The sequence below is a fragment of the Emys orbicularis genome, chromosome 19, assembly GCF_028017835.1.
Source record: "Emys orbicularis isolate rEmyOrb1 chromosome 19, rEmyOrb1.hap1, whole genome shotgun sequence".
NCBI lineage: Eukaryota > Metazoa > Chordata > Testudines > Emydidae > Emys > Emys orbicularis.
Window position 1 is genome coordinate 4657446 of NC_088701.1, and position 25522 is coordinate 4682967.

The 25522-nt window shown below is 54.4% G+C and overlaps 2 protein-coding genes across 2 annotated transcripts in view; both read left to right on the forward strand.

The window, feature by feature from the left end:
• LOC135891509 (A.superbus venom factor 1-like) overlaps window positions 1–10017 on the forward strand; it is a 51848-nt gene extending 41831 nt beyond the window's left edge. Inside the window, exons 34-41 of the mRNA XM_065419053.1 lie at window positions 1654–1741; window positions 2453–2542; window positions 3676–3781; window positions 5145–5234; window positions 5926–6015; window positions 7012–7095; window positions 9389–9524; window positions 9876–10017. Of these exons, the coding sequence (XP_065275125.1) occupies window positions 1654–1741; window positions 2453–2542; window positions 3676–3781; window positions 5145–5234; window positions 5926–6015; window positions 7012–7095; window positions 9389–9524; window positions 9876–10017 (826 nt within the window). The remainder of the gene's footprint in view (window positions 1–1653; window positions 1742–2452; window positions 2543–3675; window positions 3782–5144; window positions 5235–5925; window positions 6016–7011; window positions 7096–9388; window positions 9525–9875) is intronic.
• A 5207-nt stretch (window positions 10018–15224) lies between these two features.
• On the forward strand, window positions 15225–24246 carry LOC135891807 (retinol dehydrogenase 8-like). The gene is made up of 7 exons (XM_065419473.1): window positions 15225–15319; window positions 18982–19092; window positions 19991–20152; window positions 21167–21346; window positions 21899–21992; window positions 22872–23055; window positions 23934–24246. The coding sequence occupies exons 2-7, from the start codon at window positions 18996–18998 to the stop codon at window positions 24162–24164; spliced, it is 948 nt and encodes a 315-aa protein (XP_065275545.1). The 5' UTR covers window positions 15225–15319; window positions 18982–18995; the 3' UTR covers window positions 24165–24246.
• Window positions 24247–25522: the final 1276 nt, after the last annotated feature.

Here is a 25522-nt window from a genome sequence, read left to right on the forward strand (position 1 = left end):
CTGCCACCATCCCAAAGCTAATTCCCTTCCCTGGGTAGCCTCGAGAGACCTTCACCAATTCCCTGGTGAATACAGATCCAAACCCCTTGGATCTTAAAACAAGGAGAAATTAACCATCCCCCCCCTCCTTCCTTCCACCAACTCCTGGTGAATACAGATCCAACCCCCTTGGATCTTAAAACAAGGAGAAATTAACCATCCCCCCCTCCTTCCTTTCACCAACTCCTGGTGAATACAGATCCAACCCCCTTGGATCTAAAAACAAGGAAAAATCAATCAGGTTCTTAAAAAGAAGGCTTTTAATTAAAGAAAAAGGTAAAAATCATCTCTGTAAAATCAGGATGGAAAATAACTTTACAGGGTAATCAAACTTAAAGAGCTCAAAGGACCCTCCTCTACTCTCAGGTTCAAAGTACAGCAAACAAAGATAAACACTCTAGTAAAAGGAACATTTACAAGCTGAGAAAACAAAGGAAAACTAACCCGCCTTGCCTGGCTGTTTACTTACAAGTTTGAAATATGAGAGACTTGTTTAGAAATATGTGGAGAACCTGGATTGATGTCTGGTCCCTCTCAGTCCCAAGAGCGAACAACAACCAAAACAAAGAGCACAAACAAAAGCCTTTCCTCCCCCAAGATTTGAAAGTATCTTGTCCCCTTATTGGTCCTTTGGGTCAGGTGTCAGCCAGGTTACCTGAGCTTCTTAACCCTTTACAGGTAAAAGGATTTTGGAGTCTCTGGCCAGGAGGGATTTTATAGTACTGTACACAGGAGAGCTGTTACCCTTCCCTTTATAGTTATGACAGGCGGAGAGTGTGTCAGATCCTGGCTTGAGGCGTGCGTCCACGTCTCCGTTTAGTGCAGCGATTCTCAAGCGGTAGGTCGCGGCCCCGCTTTAATGGGGTCGCCAGGGCTGGCATTAGACTTGCTGGGGTCTGGGGCTGAAGCTCTGGGCGGTGGGGCTCAGGCTTTGGCCCCCCATGCTGGGTGTGGGGCTCGGGCAGACTCAGGCTTCAGTCCCCCCTCCTGGGGTTGTGTAGTCACTTTTCTTGTCCGAAGGGGGTCGCGATGCAATGAAGTTTGAGACCCCTGCTCTAGTGGTTAGTGTCCCTGTAGCAATGATAACCAATGGGAGTTAGGCACCTAAATGCCTTGGAGGATCTGGGCCCTGGGGCCTGCAACCTGCAGCAGCCAGCGTGATTTCCAGGCCCACCCTCTCCCCCAGCCCCATTCAGCTTTCTTTTCCTGGCTATAGTGCCCACTGCCAGGCCGGCCGATCTCCTTGACTGTACCCCACTATTTTGGGTACAAGCTCTAGATTGCCCCCTAAAGGGTACGACACCCTCCACAGCCCCCCAGGGGGGTATTTTTTTGGGGGGTGGCCTCCAGGATCTGCTTTCCCCACCCCCCGCCACTCCCCACGGAGGTCTGTCTAGCAGCCATCGACGCCCAAATTTGTGCTACTCGGGACCCATGCCTCCCCTCTCCCACGGCAGCCAGGAAGGGCTGTGGAGACAGCCTGCTGGGCTAGCGGCCTCCCCAGTGGCTTTGTCCAGCCAGCGTCCACTGGTCAGTGCCAGTGGCCTCCATAGAGGGATCCGCTTCATTGCCTGGCGGGTGTTTTCCTAGCCAAAACCTCTCTGCGTCCTCCAGGTTCCTGGGAGGGGTGGACTCCACCATGACCATCCTGGACGTCTCCATGCCCACAGGCTTCTCTCCAGACATGGACGACTTGGATAAGGTGAGCCCCACCCCCTCAACGTGCGGGGAGTCGACTGCTCCCCTGGGACCAACCTAAGAGTGGTGGTGGTGGTGGTGGTTCAGGCAGGGGGGTTAAACTCTTCCATGCCAGGATCACACACACAAACTTAGCCATCTGGGAAGGGCATCACAACCTCCTGATGCTGGCTGGGTCAGGAAACAGGGGCTTGGTGCCTTTCACCTCTTGGTCACCCTCGGTCACAGACTCCGACCCAGCTTGGGGCAGCAGTAGCTGTTCTCAGTTGGTGGCTGTTTGGTGGGTTCTCAGCCTGGTTCCTAGCGGGACAGGAATGTCACTGTGTCATTGGCACGAACCAGCCCCCTCGTTGGCAGCCCCTGTGTCGGACGGGCCAAGGAGATGGTGCTACCCTCTCGTTCCTAATGCGGGGTCCCTCCCAGGCAGGGTTGAACCACTTCCAGAGAGGGTGAGAAGCACAGGAGAACTCACACTGTCGATGCCCTGACCAGGTGTCACAAGAGGAATCAGATCCTGGAGATGTCAGTCGGCCAAGCCTTGTTCATGGGATCAGAGTGGAGAGCAAGAAGCAGATAGTAGGGGGTGAGGAAGGGGGTACGAAGCCAGGAGGGGCAGAGCTGGGCACCCCCAAAGCTTTGGCAGAGGTGGGGGCTGAAGTGGGCACCATCCAGCTTGCGGATTCTACTGGCTGATCCGTTTGGTTTCCATGCCCAGCTCACGAACCGTGTGGACAAATACATCTCCAAGTTTGAACTGGACACGGACCTGTCTGAGAGAGGCTCCCTCATCCTCTATCTAGACAAGGTACGGCTTGGCCATCCCCCGCTTCTTTCTTTCTTTCTTTCTTTCTTTCTTTCTTTCTTTCCCCACCTTTCTCTCTCTCTCTCTCTCTGTCTCTCTCTCTCTCTTTCAGTCACACTTAATATTAAGGTCCGACTGATAATGGATTAATAAATGCTTGAGAGCAACTGATAAATGGCCAATCAATTGTTATGGAGCCCAGCAGATCAGTAGGTTTCTTAACCCATCTCTGGGTACGTCTACACTGCAGCTGAAGGTGTGATTCCCAGCTCGGGTAGACCGATGCATGCTAGCTCCGCGCGAGCTAGTGCGCTAAAGATAGCAGTGTGACTGCAGCGGCTAGCCATCCTCGGATCTCAGACCCTAGCCACCCTCGGATCTCAGACCAGACTTTAGTTGGGCAACCAGCCTGAGCTGCTGTCACTCGTGAGGCTGCGGCCATGCTTATGATGCTTCTGTTTTCAGGCACTAGCTCATGCGTGCATCTACCCAAGCTGGGGATGACACCTCCCAATTGCTGTGTAGACACAGCCTAGAACATCTTCTGCTGATAGCCGTCTGCAGCACATCCTGCTCCTGGCTGACATGGGGACAGCCTCCATTCATCATGCATTAACCCTTCAGACCAAGGCTTCGATTACAAAGTGTGACCCATATTTCTATTTGGGTGGCTCCCAGAAGCCCCTGATTGCGGGTGGGGGGCAATGTTCCCTCTAATTTCTTCTAATTTGGGGAGGGGGGTCTCCCCAAACTGCGTAAGGATCCAGCATCCACCGTGCTCCCAGTTCCCAGTGTAGGGGGCAGATCAGGCACCTGGCCAGAAGATGACCTCCGGAGGTCCCTTCCAACCCTGATAGTCTATGATTCTATGAATGAACACGCTGTGCTGTGGCTATTTGCTAGTCAGAGCAGCCCTGAAGCGGCTCTAATTTATACTGGGACCCTGCACAGTCACACGAGATGGGGAGCACAAAGGGGGGTGGCGTTTAAAGCCCCGGCCACCCCCTTAGGCCCCCTGTGCCAAGTGCAGAGTGGAGTAACTGGGAATCGGGCCCTTTGCCCCCTTATTGGTGCTCTCTCCTGCCTGCAATGACTGGGCCATTCCAGCTCCTAAAGGCCTTTCTCTTCCTCCCTAGGTGTCCAGCAAAGAGACAGATTGTCTGAAGTTTAAAGCTCACCAGCACTTCGAAGTGGGTCTGATCCAGCCGGCAGCCGTGACGGTGTACGAGTACTACTCCCTGGGTTAGAGCATTCATCACTCACTCGTCTCAACACGCTGGCCCCAGCGAACAGTCAGACAGAGCCCTGGTGTAGCGCTTTACCGAATCAGGACGGGCTTGATCCTTATCACCCCACTAGCTCTTCAGGAAGGAAAGACAGTGCAGCGCCTGGGGCCCTAGCCTGTGAGGCAGGAGATCTGGGTTTGATTCCCCAGCTCTGCTTTTGACCTTGTCGCTCTGTGACTCAGTTTCCCCCTTCATAACATAGGGATAATAGCTCTGTCCCAAAAACAGCTGTAAAGCTCACGAGGTGCTCAGCTACACCGGTAGCTCTTCTCTTGAGCTGCCTTCAGAGTCTTGCAGCTGGGACTTGGGGAAACCTGGGTTCTGTTCCCAGCTCTGGTTAGAGCAGTGGGGGCTGGGAGTCAGGACTCCTGGGTTCCTTTGCCACTGACTCCCTGGGTGACCTTGGATAAGTCACTTAATTGCTCTGTGCCTCAGTTTCCCTTCTGGAAAAAGCCTTTCCACCATAAGAATAACACCTCCACCCCTTCTACCCCCCTCCCCCCCCAAAAGGAAATGATCACCAGTTTGCTGGCCTCTTTAAACCAGAGCATCCAGACCTGTGAGGAGCTAATTTAAGGGGAATGAGCCCACCTGGGTAGTTAATTGACTAACGAGCACCTGGGCATGATAAAAGCCCATCATTAGGTGGCGGTGCTGAGAGAGAAGCTCTCCTAAGGGTGAGGTGTGCTGGGAGAAACGCAGGCCCCATAAAGGCAGGTGGCTGTGCAACCCCCCTGACCCTAAGGGGAAAGTCTTTAATTCAATGTTATTTGTATTTAGTAAAGAAGAACCCTGGCAGGGGAATTTGGACATATACATTTTTACAGTGTGTGGCGTTCTAAAGGGAAACTGAAGTGGACTGCGCTTGCAGTGCCACACTAGGCCAGGAGGGGGCAGTACAGGATGGGCCACAGAAATAAAAGTTCGAAAATAAAATCAAACCACAAACCCCTTCCCCAGCTGAGTTTTAGCTCCAAAAAGGGAGAAGAGCCAGAGACTCCATTAAGTTCACAAAGGACTTTGCTAGTGATTTTACATGGAAGATGCCTAGATACTATGGTGACAGGCAGCTAGATAAAATCCTAAAGTACACAGAGATTTCCTAGGGAATCGAAGCCAGATTTTTCCAGACAGAATAACCCGTCCTTAACTCATAGCTCTTTGGGGCAGGGACTGTCTCTCACTGTTTGTGCAGCATCCGGCACCAGGGGGCCCTGATCACAGGGGTCTGTTTCTCACTGTGTGTCTGTGCACAATGGGGACGCTGACTCTAGGTGTTACCATTATACACCTAGTAACAAACCTTTTCTCTCTCTCAGAAAACCGCTGCACAAAATTTTACCACCCAACCCAAGACAGCGGCTTGCTGAAGGTGCTGTGTGAGGGAGACGCCTGCCGTTGCATGGAAGGTAAAGGGAGACCGAAGGGAGGGGGAAATTTCTCTGCTCTGTCCCTTCACTGGCTTCTATGCTACAGGCTGGAACTGCAACTGACCTAGTGGGCTTGGGCCAGTGAGAGCAGGGGGGATGCAGCGCCAATGCGCTAGCCCTGCCAGGTGCCGGCCCGTGGCAACTCAGGGATCAGCAGCCCTCGGCATGGAGCGAGCTTGGGGGATCTGGGTCCAGATTGCGCTCCTAGAACGCTCCCTCTGTGGTTCTCAGGTGAGGAGAATCTGTGGATGCTTCCAGCTCCTACCTTCGCACAGATAACATGCAAAGCGACCTCTCCTCCTTGGCCAGGCCCTGATCTCTGGCTGCCTCTGGGACCTTTCCACATGGAGGGGGCGTCAGGACTCTGGGGTTCTATTCCCTGCTCTGGGAAGCGAGCGGGGACTAGTGGTCAGAGCAGTGGAGGGCTGGGCGTCAGGACTCCTGGGTTCTATTCCCACCTCTGCCATTGATTCATCATGTGACCTAGGGCAAACTCATTGCCCTGTTTATGCCACAGCTTCCTTGTCTGGGCAATGAGGGTGACACCCACCCATCACCCAGGGGGGCTGTGAAGCTGAATTCATTCATGTCCGTAAAGGACATCGAAAGCCTGGTGCGAAAGGGGCTGTAAACCTGCCACTTCACTAGGATCATCTGCTTCTGTCCCCAGAGAAATGCAGCCTGATCAAGAAATTTAAACAGCCCCCCGCTGACATCTCCGTCCGCATCGAAGCCGCGTGCGAGGCTGGGGTGGATTATGGTAAGACAGGCCCTATGTTCTTCTGATCGGCTGTTGTCCAGGGGAGGGCCAAAGCTGGGGGGTGGCGGGGTGAGATCTGCCAGTGATCCCAGAGGCAATGAACTCCTGATCCGGGCAGAGATCATTGCAATGAGCGTAGCGGCAGCAGAGAAGAAGCAGGCCGCATAACGGGGTATGTGTGAACTCCACCACGTTCCTTGGCTGATACAGAGATGGGGGCTCTGGGCTGGGAGTCAGCAGAGCTGGGATCTATTACTGCCTCTGGCCTGCTGGGTGACCTTGGGCAGGTCGTATCCCTTCTGTGCCTCAGTTTCCTCAATTATAAAATGGGGATAACGATACTGACCTAATTTGAGATTGACTGATGATAAGAACTAGGTACAATTATTTATCTGAAATGTGTGGCTGAACTTTTTTAATGAGTGTTTTTTTCCCACCTGTTGCTCAGCCATTTGAGTTAAATATTTAAAATCCACTGAGTTTTAAACAGTCTGAATAAAACCCACTCCCGCTTCCCAGTTAGACTGAGGACAGCCATGCCTGGGAGATCTGCTCTCCGGGCAACCACAGAGGTCTCCGGTGGGGGGGAAAAAAGAGTCTGAATTCATCATACATCTTCCCCCAGACGTTTTACACAGCAAGAAAACCTGGGTCAAGCCCATTCCCACCCCCACCTGAGACCCATTGATGTAGGACCCTACATCCCACGCCCCCACGGATCTAGGAAGCAGCCAAGCACTGAGCAAGTGAAGTGGGATTCTAGATGATGACTGGTGTGGTCCCTTTGCCCCAATGGGTGGGATTTGATTCTATTCTATATAAGTTCTTGTCCCATAAGAGACAGATCTGGAAGGGACCCTCTGGGTCATCAAGTCCAGTCCCCTGCAGGCACCTCCGTCACCATGGTGTCTGGCCTGTATTCTGTAGAGCAGCCTAGACGGTCACGATGGCCCCTTCGGGCTTTAACAGATCTCTGACTCCCATCTTCTCCCCCAGTCTATAAAGCTCAGCTGGTGAAGGTGGAGCAGAACGGGATGTACAATTACTTCACCATGAGGATTGTGCAGGTCATTAAGGAAGGTAACGGCGCTTGCTGTGAATGTCTGCCCACGTCTCACCCTATGTGCTGGCTGTCCTCGTTACAGGGTGCAATGCTGCTCTCAAACCCCCCCCCCCCCCCCCCCCCCCGCGCTCAGGGGCTTTTCACCTGCGTTTTATTTCTGTACATCTGGGAGGTGAATTTAGTGCTCCTTGAAAACGACGGAGTACATAGCACCAGCTGAGAACCGCAGTTCAGGAGGGTCATTGAAGTCAGTCCATGCAGCTGATGCCCCTCAGTCCCGACTCACAGCCCCCTGCAATCCCAGCCCTGGGCTTCCCCCCACTCCAGCTCTGCCAGTGCCCCTCCATCCTGACCCACAGCCCCCTGCTAGCCCAGCCCTGGGTTCCCCTTTCACCTTCAGTCATGTCCCTTAGACCCCCTGCTTGCTATCCCCAGGGCCGGATTAATCTTTTGTGGGCCCCGGCACCCAGACCTTGGCCCTGTCCCCTGCTCCATCCTGAGGCTCCGCCCCCACTCAGCTCCTTCCCACTGAGACCCCTCCCATGCTCCGCCCTGAGGCCCCACCCCTGCTCGATCTCTTCCCTCCAAGGCCCCGCCCACCGCTTGCACAGGGGAGGGGGCGGAGAGGAGCAAGTGGTGGGTGGGGCCACAGGGGGCGGGGCCATGGTCCGGGCACCAGTGCCCCCTCTGAGTGTAAGCCCAGTGTCATTGTAAACCCAGTACTGGCCATGCCACACCTCGGCTTCCCTCTAACTAGCTCTGCTGATGCACCTTAATCCCATCCCACAGCCCCCCTGCTATTCCAGCCCTGTGTTCCCCCTTTCAGCTCTGCCAATGCCCATTATGTCATCAGAGACGTTGTGAAAAACGGCCTTGCTTATCCCCGAGAGCACATCACGCTGAGGTGTGCAGCTAGAAAATGCTCCAGACTGATCAATGGTCCAGTTATCTCCAGGGTGGGCACTGCCCCCGCATCCCTCCCGGGTGGCTTCAACCTTGGTCGTCTCATAACAGCTCTCCGCACCCTGAGCCTACCAGAGGCGCCGCGGGAGATGCCAACGTTTCCAAACGCTGTCTTTGTTCTAGATCAGAACAAAGCCAAAAATCGAAACTTCCTGCGGGTCAGCGGGAAATCAAACTCTTCCATTCTGATCTTGACTTTTCCAAATGTTCTAGTAGAAAATAAAATCATTTTCTAACCAAAAAACCTCAATATTCCAGTCTCCGATTATCAAAGTGGAGGATATTGGCTGTATCAAAAGGCTTTTTTCAATTTTTTTTAAAACAAAGTTTTGTCCGAATCAATGCGTTCCTCCTGATTTCTACAAAATGGTATTTTGCGACAGAAAAATGTTCTGTTCAAAAAATGTTGATCAGCGTTACCCCTGCCAGCCTCCTTTGTGATGCAGGCTCTGAACTGGCTGCTTCTTTCATCCCATTTAGCTGCATGTTTTCAAAGATGACTAGGAGAGTTAGACACTCAATTCAGTGTGATTTGGGCTCCTAAATCCCTTTGGCTCTTTTGAAAATCCCAGACTAAATTTCAAACCTGCAGCATGTTTACTTGCCGTATATATTTCAGTCACTCGCTGTCGCTGTGTACTGAAGAGTCCCAGACAGCATGTGGTCCCTGGTAAACAAGAGAGCCAAAGCTGCGTGTCAAGCTCTGTGGAAGCCAGTTTTTTAGTCTGTGATTGTTTCCTTTAATAAACGCCCCCTATTTAAAGGACTGTGATTCCACGTCTTGTGGCCATGGGAGTCCTTTTCCAACACGACACAGGAGGCCAGATTCTGATCCCATTTACACCACCATAAATCCAGAGTGAGTCTATTGACAGTGATTTTGAGCTCACCTGGCCTGATGTCATAAGAACTGAGCCATACTGGGTTAGACCAATGGTCCATCTAGCCCAATATCCTCTCTTCTGACAGTGGCCAATGCCAGGTGCCCCAGAGGGAGTGAATCATCGAGTGATCCATCCCCTGTTGTCCACTCCCAGCTTCTGGCAGTCAGAGGCTAGGCACACCCAGAGCATGGGGTTGTATCCCTGACCATCTTGGCTAACAGCCATTGATGGACCTATCTTCCAAATGTCAATCCAGAGAGACCCCACGGAGACAGATTCTGAGCACATGTCAAACTAAAAGAGACCCCTTTGAAATCAAGAGTCACTCTGGATTGGCACCTGTTTAACTGAGATCAGACTCTTCTGCAATGGGTCTGGCTCCTGTTCATTGATCTGTCACCAGCGATCATTCTATTCCCCGTGCTCATAGGGCATCGCTAGCTTTTTTTTTTTTTTTTTAAAGGGACAGAGCAAAGCATCCAGGGGAAGACCCGTCGATTTATCAGCCCAGTGGCTTGCAAGGCGACCCTAAACCTGCTGGAGAACAGGACCTACTTGATCTGGGGCCTCAGCAGTGACCTGTGGGACCTGAAGACTGAGTGAGTCTCCAGCAGGCTCCTGGAGAGGCAGGGGGATTATGAGGAGGGTGGGTTGGTGGTTAATGCACTAGGCTGGGACTCAGGAGAAGTGGGTTCAATTCCCAGCTCTGCCACTGACCCCATGTGATCTTGGGTAAGTCATGTCATCTCTGTGCCTCAGTTCCTGAGCTGTTTGGGGCAGGGATGCAGCCAGCCACAGTGGGGCCCTGAGCCAAGTGCTCCCATACTAACAATGGGGGGTGGTTCTCCTTAGTGCCCTGTGATCTCTGCCAGGCTGTACCCTGGACATGCAGGGTCCCCCCCTCATCCCCCAAGGGCCGTGTTAATGTTTCCTCCTGCTCTCTTTCCCAGGATAGCATACTTGCTCGGGAGTGGCTCCTGGGTGGAGCTGTGGCCAACCCCCCTGGAATGCCAGCAGGGACATTTCCAGGCCCTCTGCAAGGGGCTGGAGGCGTTTGCCCAGCACATGGTGACAAACGGCTGCCCTTCATAGACCGAGAAGAAGAGGACCCAGGAACGTCACCAGCTGTCACCCTTTCTGTGGGGAGGTCTCCCTCATCCCCCATCTCTAGTGTAAATTGGAGTCACGGCAGAACCGCTATACATTTCACAGCAGCAGGGATAGGACTCACACCCTCCTGCATGCAGTCCCCTACCTCTGGATCTGCAGGAGAATCTCCTTCAGCTGCTCGTAGCTTAGGGCTTATGACACCCAGCTATGCAGTTCAAATTCCATCCAGTAGAGGGCAGCAGTGGACACACACAGAGAGCTCATGACACTGCTGTTTTCCATAACCCTCTCTTATCCTTGTAATACCCCCTGCTCTGCAATTTCTAGAGACATTGATCCAAGCTCTCTGGACACAGAGGACAGAGCACAGAACCGTACTGTGTGTGGGTCGTCCCCAACCCTGAAATACCTAAGGGTTCTGTCATTTCCTTACACCGTGGGACACTTCAACAGTCCCTGAACTGAACTGATTACTCCTTTGTACAGCACCTGTTGCAATGCCCACCCTGCCCCCCAGAATCCTCAGTCCAGAAACTTTGTGCCTCCTGGGGGAGCGATCCTGAGGCATCTGTCTGGGTTTGTACCTGTTTTATTCCGAATGTGAATAAAGTTTGGCGGCAGCAGGGAAATGGCTATCAGCACCCAGTAGGGGAGATTTATTTCATGACCTGCTCTAGACTGACTCCAAGCCCCCTATAACACTAGGGAAACTCAATGCCCCGTGTGGATGCTCTAGATTGTAAGATTTTGGGGCAGGGACTGTCTTTTCTTTCTGTGGCTGTACAGCGCCTGGCACGGTGGGGCCCTGGGTGCTGTGATCATACAAATAATTTAAAATTGCCTGGAATAAAGGTGACTATGCCAGAATGACTCCGCATTAGAAGCACCCTAATACCTGCAGAATAAAGTGACCTGGTCTGGAATTGAGTATCCACAGGAGGCGCTCCAGTCAGTTTCTCTGTATAGACAAGGAAGGATGATGATCTAATGGTTAAAGTATTGACCTAGGCTGTGGGAGCCCTGGATTTAATTCCCTCGTCTGTCCTCCTCTGACCCCTGGGCAAGTCACATGGCCTCTCCGTGCCTCGGTTCCCCCGCTGATCAACAGGGAAGACAGGACTGCCTCCCAGGGGGTCGAGGATAAACCCATTCAAGAGTGTGACGTGTTTGAGTTCCAGGGATGAAAAGCACCATAGAAGACATAGGGGTTATTTCATTACCAAGTTCGCCCCGTGCCCCAGCCCTTCTTACGCAGCAGAAAGACGAAGGGGGAACATTTTGGCTAAGATTCCTGAGCACGGACCCAGCCTCGGTACATCTGTGCTCCGACTGCAATCCAACAACCCTAAGCAATCTCTATGGTAATAGGCAAAGGACCCTCCCGTGCTGTTTTGCTGAGCAGTCTGGTTGGTTTTTGCTCGGAACGGGCACATCTCAGCAAGTGGCGGTTTGTTTAAAGCCTTCCATGATCCAGAGGCTTGATTCTCACTTGCCCTACCGCCCCTTTGATGCTGCTGTTGCAAAGAAAAGGGACCATAACCCTGAGAGATCTCTCCTGGCAGAGGGCATTGCTTGAGCTGCTAACCCCTTGAAGCTCCTGACACAGGGGATGTGTTCAAGGTGGAGTGGGCATGGCCAGCATGAAAAACTAGTCAAACAGTCGTCCAGATTAGTTAGTGGTGCGCTAGCCACGCCCCCTTGGCCCTGGCCATGCCCCTCAGGCCAAGGGCCACACTTGTGCTCCACATCACTGCAGGGAAGCCCTGGTGGTTGTTCAGTGTGTAAGTTAGAGTAGCCTCAAGGCTGCTGTAAACTATGCGGGAAGGGACAAAAATGGTGTAAATCCACCTCTGCCCCTGATGCCAGTGGTGAATGGATCTCAGCCAGAGCAGGGAATCAGGGGCCCAGACTGCTGTCTAGCCCACGCCTTCCAGGAATTGTGGGGTACGAAGCCCCCATGTGGGCAGCTCCTCACTGGGCTGGTTCTGGGCCTTGCTCCAGCCAAATCCCAGAACTGCAGTGAGCACGGAAATTGTTACTAAGACCATAAGAACGGCCATACTGGGTCAGACCAACGGCCCATCTAGCCCAGTATCCTGTCTCCGACAAGAGTCAAAGGGGTAGCCGTGTTAGTCTGGATCTGTGAAAAGCGACAAAGAGTCCTGTGGCACCTTATAGATTCCAAAACGTCTGTTAGTCTATAAGGTGTCACAGGACTCTTTTGTCTTCTGACAGTGGCCAATGCCAGATGCTTCCAAGGGCAGGGCCGCCCAGAGGATTCAGGGGGCCTGGGGCAAAGCGGGGGGAGCTTGTACTCACCAGGCGGCGCTCCGAGTCTGTGGTGGCGGCGGCATTTCGGCGGCAGGGGGCCCTTCAGTCGCTCTGTGTCTTCAGCAGCACTGAAGGGCCCCCCACCGCTGAAATGCCGCCAAAGACCCGGACTGCCGCTGGGTGAGGAAAGGGATTCTCGGCCAGGGCTCACGGGGTCCCTGCGGGGCCCAGGGCCTGGGGCAAATTGCCCCACTTGCCCCCCCCCCCCCCCCAGGCGGCCCTGTCCAAGGGAATGAACAGTACAGGGCAATCATCAGGTGATCCATCCTCTGTTGCCTAGTTCCAGCATCTGGCAGTCAGAGGTTTAGGGACACCCTGACTGTCTTGGTTAATAGCCATTGATGGACCTAACCTCCATGCACATATCTAATTCATTTTTTGAACCCAGGTATAGTTTTGGCCTTTGCAACCTCCCCTGGCAACAAGTTCCACAGATTGACTGTGCGTTGTGTGAAGAAATACTTCCTTTTGTTTGTTTTAAGCCTAATGCCTATTAATTTCATTGGGTGACCCCTGATTCTTGTGTTATGTGAAGGGGTAAATAACACTTCCTTATTCACTGTCTCCACACCATTCCGGATTTTAGAAACCTCTAGTTTATCCCCCCTTAGCTGTCTCTTTTTTTAAGATGAACAGTCCCAGACTTTTTAATCTCTCCTCCTATGGAAGCTGCTCCACACCCCTAATCATTTTTGTTGCCCTTCTCTGCACCTTTTCCATTTCTAATACATCTTTTTTGAGTTGGGGCGACCAGAACTGCACACAGTATTCAAGATGTGGGTGTGCCATGGATTTATGTAGTGGCATTATGAGAATTCTGCTTTATTATCTATCCCTTTCCTAATGGTTCCTACCAGTCTGTTCGCTTTTTTGACAGCCACTGCACATTGATCAGATGTTTTCAGAAAACGATCAATGATGACTCCAAGATCTCTTTCCTGAGTTGTGACAGTTAATTTAGACCCCATCATTTTGTATGTACAGTTGGGATTATATGTTCCAATGTGTATTACTTTACATTTATCAACATTGAATTTCATCTGCCATTTTGTTGCCCAGTCACCTAGTTTAGTGAGATCCCTTTGTAACTCTTCGCAGTCAGCTTTGGGTTTACAAAATTAGTCAAGATCGTTATCCTCTGCAAACTTTGCCACCTCACTATGTACAGCTTTCCCCAGATCATTTATGAATACGTTGAACAGCACAGGCACCAGTACAGATCCCTGGGAAACACCACTATTTACCTCTCTCCATTCTGAAAATGACCACTTATTCCTACGCTTGGTTTCCTATCTTCTAACCAGTTCATGGGAGCACTTTCCCTCTTATCCCATGACTGCTTACTTTGCTTAAGAGCCTTTGACAAGGGACCTTGTCAAAGGCATTCTGAAAGTCCAAGTACACTATATCCACTGGATCCCTCTTGTGCACATGTTTATTGAGCCCCTCAAAGAATTCTAGTAGATTGGTGAGGTGTGATTTCCCTTTACAAAAGCCGTGTTGACTCTTCCCCAGCAAATTGTGTTCATCTATGTGTCCAACAATTCTGTTCTTTACCTTAGTTTCAACCAATTTGCTGGTACTGACGTTAGGCTTACTGGCCTGTAATTGCCAGGATCGCCTCTGGAGCCTTTTAAAAAAATTGGCATCACATTCGCTATCCTCCAGTCATGTGGTCCAGAAGCTGATGTAAGTGGTAGGTGACATACCGCAGTTCTGCAGGGTCCCCCTTTATTATTTTAAAGAATTTATAATTGAACTTTTTTTGAATCTCAAAAGCATTTTCGGGGTCAGAACACGGAGGACTGCAAGGGGCTCCCACGACACAATGAGACCCAGCAAGTTGTGTTTGGAAATATGTTAGCTGGTCATGGCCAGAACAGGAGCATGTCGGCATGTTAATGCTGTGCAATTTCATTCAAGATGCATAAACTGACAGCGGATCAGCCCTGGGGAACAGTTGTTTGGACCTGCACAACAAAATGGCCCAAACCTCAAAAAACACCTCAGACAAATACTTCAGAGCTTGGCTACTTCAAAATAAAGTGCGTATATAAAAATAAATCAAGGGCAGCAGCAACTTAGCTGTCATGAGCCACGGTACAATAACAAAGCCCCATGTCCATGCTCCAACCTACAATAACAAAGCTCCATGTCCATCCTCCAGCCCTACAATAACAAAGCCCCATCGGCAGGCTCCAAACCTACAATAACAAAGGCCCATGTGCATGCTCCAACCCTACAATAGCAGGCTACTGCATAGGTGCCCCTACAATAACAAAGGCCCACGTGCATCCTCCAACCCTACAATAACAAAGCCCCATCGGCAGGCTCCAACCCTACAATAACAAGCTACTGCACAGGTGACCCTACAATAACAAAGGCCCACGTGCATCCTCCAACCCTACAATAACAAAGCCCCATCGGCAGGCTCCAACCCTACAATAACAAAAGCCCATGTGCATGCTCCAACCCTACAATAACAAAGGCCCATGTGCATGCTCCAACCCTACAATAACAAAGGCCCATGTGCATGCTCCAACCCTACAATAACAAAGCCCCATGTGCATGCTCCAACCCTACAATAACAAAGGCCCACGTGCATCCTCCAACCCTACAATAATAAAGCCCCAGCGGCAGACTCCAACCCCACCATAACAAGCCGCCCTGCACCCCCGAGTTACCTTGCAGGGGGGCGGGGATGGCCAGAGGGTGCCGCCCCCCCTCCCGGGGCGGGACAGGCAGGAAGGGCGGGGCATGGGGGAGCGCTGGGCAGGGCTCTGCCCCACGCCCCGGGAGCTGGGGGAGGCCGGCTTGCAGGGACTACAAGCCCCGGCGTGCTGCGGGCTCGCGGGGCGTTTCCCTCGGCCGGTCGGATGAAGGAGCCGTAGCTAGAGCCGCTGCAAGGCGGGGACTGGCGGAGACGGTGGCGATCTAGCTCGCAGCGGTGCAGGTAGGCGGGGGGCTGGGTTCCGAGCTCCCGGCTCCAAGGGCAGCTGAATCCCGCAGCAAGGGGGTCCCCCCCATCTCGGGGGGTAAAGCGGGGCTTCGCCTGGTGCTCAGCCTTCCCCTGATCCTGGGGGGCTGGGAGATTGGGGTGTATGGGGGGGTAAGAAAGGTTGGGGGGTGCATTGCGGATCCGAGCCCAGGAGGACCCAGGGGTGCACTGGGAAGAGCTGGGGAGTAGGGGGTGCATTGGGGAAGGGGAAAAGCGGGGGGGGGGGTTGCAGGAAAGATCAGGGTGCTGTGAGAGCAGGGGTGTATTGGGGAGCAAGATCTGGGAGCTAGGGACCCCTGGGAGGGGGGTGCATTGGGTGGAGCTGGAAGTGGGGTGCAAAGTGCAAAGGGGGGGGGTTGGGAATTGGGTCTGCAGCAGGGACAGGGTGTTTTTTGGGGGTGGGGGCGCGTGTCCATCAGAAGCACAGTACAGAGTGGCTCTCTGGGGAGCTGGCCTGAGACCCACCTTCTGTGGTGGGGAGGCCCGGCGGAGACCTTCCTGTGGAGAGAGGAGCCCCATCTTCTATATATAGCCTGACCCTGCCGGATCTAGTACCAGAATAAGCCAAGATTAGTCAGGCTGGCTGGCTGCAGCTGCTGCTTTCCCGGAGAGCCAGGGAAGGACACCGAGCTCGTTATGTTGGTGCCATTTTGAGCAGTAACCATGAATTTCCAGGGAGAGGTTTATTGTACTGAGTGCTCACCCTCTCCCCTCCTTAATCCCACCTGGATCAGACTCCCACAGGCCCGGAGTCCCCCTGAGTCACATGACCCATAATCCTGGACCGTCTCTTCCAGGCGTGGTCAGGTACAGTTTGTATCGGCCCTTGGTGCTCACTGGGTTCTGGGGTGACCTACCTGGGTTCTGTGCCTTCTCTGACCCACAGGCCTGGGTGAAACACGGACACCCCCTCTGCATTTCATTAGTGTTGGTATTACAGAAGCACCTAGGTCGGGGCCTTGCACAGAGCCCCAACCGTGATCAGGGCCCATCCCGCATCGTGCCGGGTGCTACGCAGGCCCCCGTCATGCCAGATCCTGCACAGACATATAGTGAGAGACAGTCCCAGCCCTGAAGATTTTACAGTATGCACAGAGGAAGGCTGGGTATAAGGAATTATTATTGTACCCATTTTGCAGGCAGCGAAACTGAGGCACGGGTATGCCTCAGGTCTGCGTGGGGCAGAGGTGGAAACTGAGCCAAGTTCTCCTTTGTCTGCCTGTCACTTTAGATTCTTTGGGGCAGGGACCGTCTCTTACTCTGTGCAGCGACCGGTGCGTGACAGGGGACCCCAATCTCAGCTCTGGCTTGTAGGTGCCCCCATAGTCCAAAATTACAGTCCTAGAAGTGACAGGTTTCAGAGTGGTAGCCGTGTTAGTCTGTATCAGCAAAAAGAATAGGAGTACTTGTGGCACCTTAGAGACTAACAAATTTATTTGAGCATAAGCTTTCGTGGGCTAAAACCCACTTCATCGGATGCATGCAGTGGAAAATACAGAAGGAAGATATATATATATATATATATATATATATACACAGAGGACATGAAAAAATGGATGTTGCCATATGAACTATAACGAGTAATCAATTAAGGTGGGCTATTATCAGCAGGAGAACACTTCAACCTCCCTGGTCACTCAATTACAGACCTCAAAGTCGCAATACTCCAACAAAAAAACTTCAAAAACAGACTCCAACGAGAAACTGCAGAATTGGAATTAATTTGCAAACTGGACACCATTAAATTAGGTATGAATCAAGACTGGGAGTGGATGGGTCATTACACAAAGTAAAAACTATTTCCCCATGCTATTTTTCCCCCTACTGTTACTCGCACCTTCTTGTCAACTGTTGGAAATGGACCATCCTGATTATCACTACAAAAGGTTTTTTTCCCCTCTCCTGCTGCTAATAGCCCACCTTAATTGATTACTCTCGTTATAGTTGGTATGGCAACACCCATTTTTCATGTCCTCTGTGTATATATATCTTCCTACTGTATTTTCCACTGCATGCATCCGCTGAAGTGGGTTTTAGCCCACGAAAGCTTATGCTCAAATAAATTTGTTCGTCTCTAAGGTGCCACAAGGACTCCTAGTCCTAGAAGTGTTGCATTTAAAGGGCCTTTCATCCTATGAGCGATCGGGCTTGTTTTGGAGTCGGCGGTGAACTTCTGGCTCCCTTTTTAAAGAGCTTTTATCGCCTCGGTCAATATAAAAGTGGGTTATAACAGAGCGTAACTGAACAAGACTAAATCTGGAGCAGGATCGCCTCCTCGCAGGCCCGACCCCCTCGTTAATTGTCCCGTGGCCCCTTTGCCAGCTCTCTGTACCCGCTTGGGTGCCTGCCTGCGGTGGCATTCTCAGCCGGGTGAGATCAGCAGGGTGGGCCTTTTGTCCCCAAAGAAATCAAAGCTTAGGGCAATAATAACCCAGCTTCCGTCCTTTGATTGGTTATAATTCCCCCCCCCCCCCCCCGGCTCTGCGGCCGGCCTGAGAGCAGCCTTGCTGGGTCTGAACTGGGTCAGGGAGAGAGATCCAAGGCGTGGATCCGGCATGAAGAACTTGAGATTCAGGGCAGGAGTTGCCATGAGGAGCTGGTGCCCGTTAATTATTAATTGCCGACTGCCTTGGCACGGGGCCCTCGCCTGTCAAACGCATCCGCAGATGAAACCTGACGTTTGCCAGCTTGTCGAGTTATTAGGGGTGTTGTGGTATCCTGTAGAGACCTCAGCTGCGATCGGGGGGGCGTCCTGCCGGGTGAGAGCCAGTCCCGTGCTCCAAAGAGCTCACAGCCTAAATAGACCAAAGAGGGGAGGGGAAAAAGAGGCACAGAGCCGCAGTGCTTTGCCCAAGGTCGCCCAGAGGCTGAGCTGGGAAACAGAACCATGGCCCTCATCTGCCCCCTGTGCTCCAGCAGAGCTGGGTCACCAGCAAGCCCTGATTCTCCCCCCAACCCGCGCCCCGTTCCCAAGCATGCTGACACGGCCGCGCCGGAGCCTTGGAGTGTAGACGCCACGTCCAGCGGCAGCAGCGCGTTTCTGGCAGCATGAGAACATCCCCTCCCCGGGTGACGCGCGCGTCCGACCTAGCTGCGTCTACACCAGGGGTTAGGGTGGTTAGTTACGGCACTCGGGAGTTGGGCTCTTCACTCCCCTGAGCTGACGGGCGGAGCCAGCGCTGGCCCCGGCTGAGACGGTTCCAGAATAGAACAACATGTTCTCCCGCGGGAGGGGGATGGGCTCAGGCTGGTGCCGCTTCAACTGGTGGAAATCCTCTCCTAGGAAGAGACCGAGATCAGAGGCTGGCGGGGGGGGGTCACGTAGAGGGCAACCAGATCCATGAAGGGGGAGATGGGACTGGCACAACTGAGTAGATCAGTGGCCTGACGCCTAACACCCCCAGCCCCCACTCTGCCCTCTAAGCCCCACTCCCCCACCAGCTGGGGATAGAACCCAGGAGTCTTGACACGCCGTCCTCCCCTCTGATCACTAGGCTTTGCTCCCTTCCCAGAGCTGCAGCTAGAACCCAGGAGTCCTGAGTTGCAACCTTCTTACTCTAACCACTAGACCCCACTCCCTCCACCCTCTTTGAACCTGACTTCTCTTGCCCGGACAGACAGACAGACAGGGATGTCCTGCAGGAACGTGTTGCTGACTGGCTGCTCCTCCGGGATCGGGCTGGCTCTGGCCGTCCGGCTGGCTAAAGATGAGCTGAAGAGATTCCGAGGTGAGAGGGTCGGGCTGGGGATTATAAAGAGCTGGAGAAGAGGAGGAACATGCCGCATAGGGCAGGGAAATGATAACGATCTTACAACTTCTATGGCCTTTTGTCCCCAGGAGTTTTATAGCCCTATGTACCGAATCACTTCTCCCACCACTGAGATGCAGCCACCTCTGGGGTGGGATGTGGCCGCTGTTAATACAGAGATCATTCAGCCAGTGCTGAAATGCAGCCACCTTTGGGGTGGGATGGGGCGTGGGAACAGTTTATGCAGGGTTCGCTCACCCACTGCTGAGATGCAGCTGCCTCTGGGGTGGGGCACATCAGCTGTTAATGCAGAGATTGCTCAGCCACTGCAGAGATGCAGCCACCTCTGGAGTAGGGTTTGGCTGGTGTGTAACAGCCGCGCTGCATGGGAGTTTAGGACAAGACGCGCAGAGTGCTTTGTTCAGTCGAAGCTGCAGGGAGAGTCTACGGAGGCAGAATGTAATTAGCCAACGGGTGGGGCAGGAAGGGGCATCCAGCATCCTGAATCGCGTGAAAATTGCCCTGTGATCTCTGATGGGGCAGGACCCTGACCAGGTAAACGGCACCATTCTGCCTCACAGCACTCACTGGGGCCACACTGGCATAGCCTGCAAGGGGAGACCACCCCCTACTGAGCCCCCACCCTGGTTCTGCAGCACAGTTCCCCCTAGTGCATTAGAGTCTGCGCAGTCAGAGTCTCCCCCCCCCCCACCAACCCAGTGCCCCCTACTGAGCCCCTCACCCTGCAGCACCCATCTTAGCCCTGGGAGTCTCCCATCCAAGCACCAACCAGGCCTGAGCCTGCTTAGCACAGGAGTGGGACCCTGAGCTTCCTGGCTGGTTTGAACCCCCGTGCCCCCTCCATCTCTCTCCCTAGTCATCGCCACCATGAGGAACCTGGACAAGCGGGAGGCCTTGGAGAAGCAGGCGGGGCCAGCGCTGGACAAGACCCTGGAAATCCGCCAGATGGACGTGACCAGCGAGGAATCCATCCGGCGCTGTGTGGAGGGCATTCCCCAGCGGAGAGTGGACGTGCTGGGTAGGAGAGCCGGCCTGGCCTCTCGGGGCTGCGTGGGCCGCCTTCCTTGGAATGCATCCGGTGGTGGGGAGGTTGGGGGACCGCTGCACTCTTCCCTTACCCCCTCGCCCCACAGATGCACCGTGGGAGTGGGGGCTGGAGCAGCTGGGGGTTCCTCCAGAGGAGGGAGTCTAAGGAATGTCTTGTCTTGGGTACCTTCGACCCCGCCCACTTAGACGCACCCATTTAGGCCCTGCCCATTTAGACCCCACCCACTTAGACTCCACCCATTTTTCTAGCCTGTAATTTACACAGCCCCTTACAGGTAGCTTCTGCATTTGCCCCCCTGAGTCTCTACTCCCCTCTGCCCCCGACTCCTGGGTGTGTCAGTGGCACGTCCTGAGCTCAAGTAAATGGAGGAGCTAAGTGGCTTCGCCCTGCCCATTTGCCCCCACTAAAAATCCGGCCACAAGTGCGAGGGCAGGTTCTGGCTCTTCGGCGCTAAGGTTGTTTTGTGGGGTAGAGGGCAGTTGACACCGGAACTCACGCACGTGCGCTCGACTGGCCTTGCTGGGTGGTGACCCAGCAGCGGGTTCGGCTGAACAGGGAAGGGGACGCTCCATAAAGTGGGGATCTCAATGCGTTCCCCGGCAGAGCTGAGCCCCCGCTCAGGGGGAGCGTAGGAAACGCCATATGGGATCAAACCCACGGGCCCATCTAGCCGGGTATCCTCCATGTCCTGCTACCTTGGACGGGCCCATCTAGTATGTCAGGCCATGAGGCCTGTGGGGTCGCCCCACCTGAAGGAAAGGATCCGGAGCCCCACGGTGTGGGCCAGCCAGAGAGCCGGATGGGCCATTTGTGCCTCTGCCTTCGGTGATCGGAGCTGGGGGGGAAAGGGGATCCTGGCTCCCCCCCATCTCAGTGGGGCTCCCCACTCCCAATCTGCGCTCACCCCCCCAGTGGAGGAGGGAGCTACAGCAGCTGCCATACCCTGGGGGGTTCCTGGGGCTCACGCGCCCCCCTCTGTTGCAGTGAACAACGCGGGGCTGGGCATGATCGGGCCGGTGGAGAGCCAGAGCGTCGCTGCCATGAAGAGTCTCTTTGACACCAACTTCTTTGGGCTGGTACGGCTGGTGCGCGAAGTTTTCCCCGACATGAAGCGCCGGCGCCGGGGCCACATCGTGGTGATGAGCAGCGTGCTGGGGCTGCAAGGTGAGACCGGGGCGGGGGGCTGTGGCCCCTGGGGACTGGCTGCACCTTGCTGATTTGGTGTGTGTGGGGGGGGGAGACAGGTCCAGGCTCCTGTTGATGGGCCCCTGCTGTGTGGAAACCACCCGGAGCCCCAGCCTGCCCCCCCGTGGGACCCTGCCTCCCCTCTCCTGCTGGGACCCTGAGCCCTGGGCTCTCCCACCCCCCATAAGACACTGACCCCAGTGTGCTGGGTTCTGTATGATATTTATTAGGTGTATTACGGTAGCCCCAGCCAGGGCCCCACTGTGCTAGGCGCTGTACAAACGCAGAGCAAGAAGCTGGTCTCTGCCTCGAGATATAAGACAGGAGACAGACGGGGGAGGCCCAGGAGCTGGTGGGACAATTCAGGTCAGTACCACTGGCAGGTGTCTCCTCTCCCCAGTGGCCAACCCCTCGTCAAGTTCTGGGCAGGCCCTCCCGGCAGAGCAGAGCCTCACCCTTGTCCAGCCCAGCTTCCTCCCCTCCCTCTGCTTCACCCCGGGGGGCTGAATCGCTCTCCCCTCTGCTCCCCAGGCCTCATCTTCAACGACATCTACTCCGCCTCCAAGTTCGCTGTGGAGGGTTTCTGTGAGAGCTTGGCCCTGCAGGCGCTGAAGTTTGGCGTGAAGTAAGTCCGGGGGGCAGGGCTGTGTAGGGGAGATGAGCCCCAGCGCTACAGGGGGGCAATGGACATTCCCAGCCGCCCCCCGTCTGAAGCTCGGAGGGGTTGCAGGCAGGTGGCTGCAGGGAGTGGATGGGAGGTGCCTGGTTGCTCCATTGATCCATTAGAATGACTTGGCAGCCCCCACCGCTGCTGACTTTGCTGGTGCTCAGATAAGGGGGACGGACCCACCGAGGCAGTGAGGGGTGGGGTCCAGATGGCCTCTCCCTCCCCTGCGCCCCATGCGCATCCTAGCACTGTTGGCTTAGTGCATCGCGTGTGCACGGAAGGGGAGGTGTCGACCGCAGTGCTGGGACCTTAGGCTGGGTGCAGGAGGTGTAAGGATATTGGATTATATGGCCCAGCCATCTGAAACGGCAATGCAGGGAGGTGGGATCCCAGAGTTGGTGGGAGGAAGGGATGGAGGTAGGCGGGTGGCAGAAGGGAGGGAGGGAGGGAACAGTGGGAGGGTAGAGGGAGGAAGGGCTGGAAGGAGGAATGGATGGATGGAGCAGTGGGTGGATAAAAAGGGGAAGGAGGGATGGTTGGATGGAGGGAGCAGTGGGTAGGTAGAGGGAGGAAGGGCTGGAAGGAGGAATGGATGGAGCAGTGGGTGGATAAAAGGTGGAAGGAGGGAGGGGTGGGTGGTCTGATATGGGAGGGGCAGCGGGTGGGGTGCTGGACTAGAAGGCCCACTGGTCTAAGGAGGTGATGCACCAACCTGTGCGACCCAGCACTTTGCCCCTGCATGGCAGCTCCTATCTGCGTGTGCCCTAATGAGCCCAGAGCCAGGCCCTGGCTGGGTACATGAGCTGTGACGTGTTACTGTCTCCTGCTCCTCCCCAGCATCAGCCTGATCGAACCTGGGCCGGTGGTGACCGAGTTCGAAAGGAAACTCTACGAAGAAGCCGCCTGCATGGACCTGTCTGCCGTTGACCAGGAGACACTGGATATATTCCAAGGCTTCTACATGGCCTATTCCAAGGAAGTCTTCACGGTGCTGGGGCAGTCGCCGGACGAGGTGGCTGAGGTAGGGAGCCATTTCCCCACCCTCCCGCCCTCACACTGACCTGCTACCCCCTTCCTAGCCCTATAGCGCTCGGCTCTAACCACACTGACACTGGGGACCTAGGGAGGACGGGTGGGTAGTTAGATCCTAGGGACCTGCTTGCCAGAGGTTCTAAGCACCCCCAAATCTAGTGGTGGCACCTGGAGTGGCCGGGGCTGTCAACATCATCTCCAGGCTCAACTTTGAGACGCAGCTCGGCCTCTGTCCCACTCATCTGCCGCGGGGGGTGGGGTGGGGGTCTGTGTAAGGGCAGGGCGACCAGCGGTGAAGCAAGTATGTTACTGCTCAGCACTTCGAGATCCATAGATAAAAAGCATTTTTGTTGAGCTGGGCACAGCTATCCCCATTTTACAGAGGGGGGGGGGGAAACTGAGGCATTGAAAAGGGAAGGGACTTGCAGAGCTGGGATTGAACCCAGGAATCCTGGCTCCCAGCCCCCCCCACCCCAAATCATCTAGGCAGTACCGTAATACACCTAATAAATAATATACAGTGGCCAGTGTAGTGGGGCTTGAGCCATGGCTGGGGCTTGTAGGTGCTACCAGTACCAACAGTAAGTGGTAATCAGAGTGATGCTGATGTACACCAGTTGGTGATCTGGCCCATTGAGTCCAATGGAGCCATGATTATTTATATTATCGTCGTGCCTAGGAGTCCCCATCATGGCCCAGGACCCCATTGTGTTAGGTGCTGTACAAATACCAGCTGGGGATGCGGCTCATTGACCCCAATGGAGCTGTGCCTGATTTCATATCAACTGGGGATCTGCCCCGGTACGGGTTAAGCCTAGGGTGTCGGTCGAGTGTCTAACAGGCAGGCCCTTCCTCCGCTCTCCCCAGCACACGGCCAAGGTGATCATGGCCGAGAAGCCGCCTTTTCGCTACCAGACCAACAGCCTCTACACACCCATGACCACCCTGAAACACGCCGACCCCACTGGGAACCTGCCTCTGAACGCCTTCCACCAGATGATCTTCCAGCACGACCGGCTCTTCAAAGCCAGCCTCAGCCTCCTCAAGATGCTGCAGTGGAGGAAGAGGAGGGACGTGTCCTATAACAAGTCTCCTTGAGACGAAGGCACCAATCCCCTTCCTCCTCCTCCCTGGACAACACAGGCAGCTCCAGCTATCTATCTTCCCCCCCCCCCCCCCCCGCCCCACTCCCATGCTCGGTAGCACGACCCTAGCTTCCAGTGTGGACAGCCACTGTAAAAGCACAAAACCTTGGACCGAGGGGGAGGTGCCAGCACAGTGGGTGATGTGGGGAGCGGGGAGGAGGCATTGTGTTTAGGAGCATGGATCTACGAGGGGACTAGCACCCCCCCCCTCTTTGCCCTCTTTTTAACCAGCTGATTCTTTTGTATCATTTTTTTTAAGTACATTTGGGGTTTTAAAAGGATTTAAAAAAAAAAAAAAAAAACTTTCAAAAAGTAGAGGATTGAGGCCCTGCTGTAGTATAGGCCCTAGGAGTCCTGACTCTCACTCCCCTCCCGGGGCTGGGGATAGGACCCGGAGTCCTGACCTCTCCCAGGGCTGGGGATTGAACCCAGGAGTCCCCAGAGCCCCGTCTCCTCCCAGAGCTGGGGATTGAACCCAGGAGTCTGGATGCCTGGCCCAATGCTCTAACCACTAAGCACCACTCCCCTCCCACAGCTGGGGCTAGATCCCTGGATGTATTGAGTTGTCTCCCCACCCAAGACCCACTTGTGGGAGTGGGCCCAGCTGTACTTCCACCAGGGGGTGTGATAGACATCCTGCATGAGGCAGCAGCCCAGCAGGTGTGTGCCAGGGCTTGTGGCCCTGGCAAAGGGAGCAATGGGGCATCAGACTGTCCCCCTGCCACTACTGGGGAGGCCTGTAGGAAGATGGTGGGGTGGCTGGTTCAGGGAGGGGATGACTACCGTACTTGCTGGAGTTAGGGGCAGCGTGTTTGCCAGCTGGCTACTAATGCAACCAGACTTGGAAGACACTCAACTAGGGTTTGTTGCAGCCCATGGCCCCAGGTTCAAGTGGCTTTAGTGGCGGGGCTGGGGGCAATGAAGCAGTTTAGCTGGCACCTCTTAGGCACGTCCCAGGGGGCCGCAACAGCTCCCAAGAGGGGGTGAGCATTTAATCTGCAGCATTTTCCTCAGGGTGCTGCACCCTCTTAAGGCCAGGTTCCTGATCTCCCCCTCTCCTCAATCTCCCCTTGGGGGGCAGCTGGCCCCCTGCCCAGCACCTGCAGTAGCGCTGGGACCATGTGCCTGTGTTGTAGTGTATGCAATGACTCACTCCCCCAGCAGCTGTTCAGGGCCAGGGCAGCCCATCCGATCAACCTGTAGGGGTGCAGGAGTCCCTCTCTCAATAAACAGAAGTGCCCGAGCACGGTGACTGGGGTCAATTTTTAAGTCCTGGGAACTTTCCAATAGCAGCCGCCTGGCAGGGTCGTG

Bases quoted from the DNA above. Each gene is read 5' to 3' on its own strand.
- LOC135891807 (XM_065419473.1), top strand. From the start codon at position 18,996: ATGTCCTGCAGGAACGTGTTGCTGACTGGCTGCTCCTCCGGGATCGGG. The intron at 20,153-21,166 runs GTAGGAGAGCCG...CCTCTGTTGCAG, and splicing joins GCGGAGAGTGGACGTGCTGG to TGAACAACGCGGGGCTGGGC. The intron at 23,056-23,933 runs GTAGGGAGCCAT...CGCTCTCCCCAG, and splicing joins CGCCGGACGAGGTGGCTGAG to CACACGGCCAAGGTGATCAT.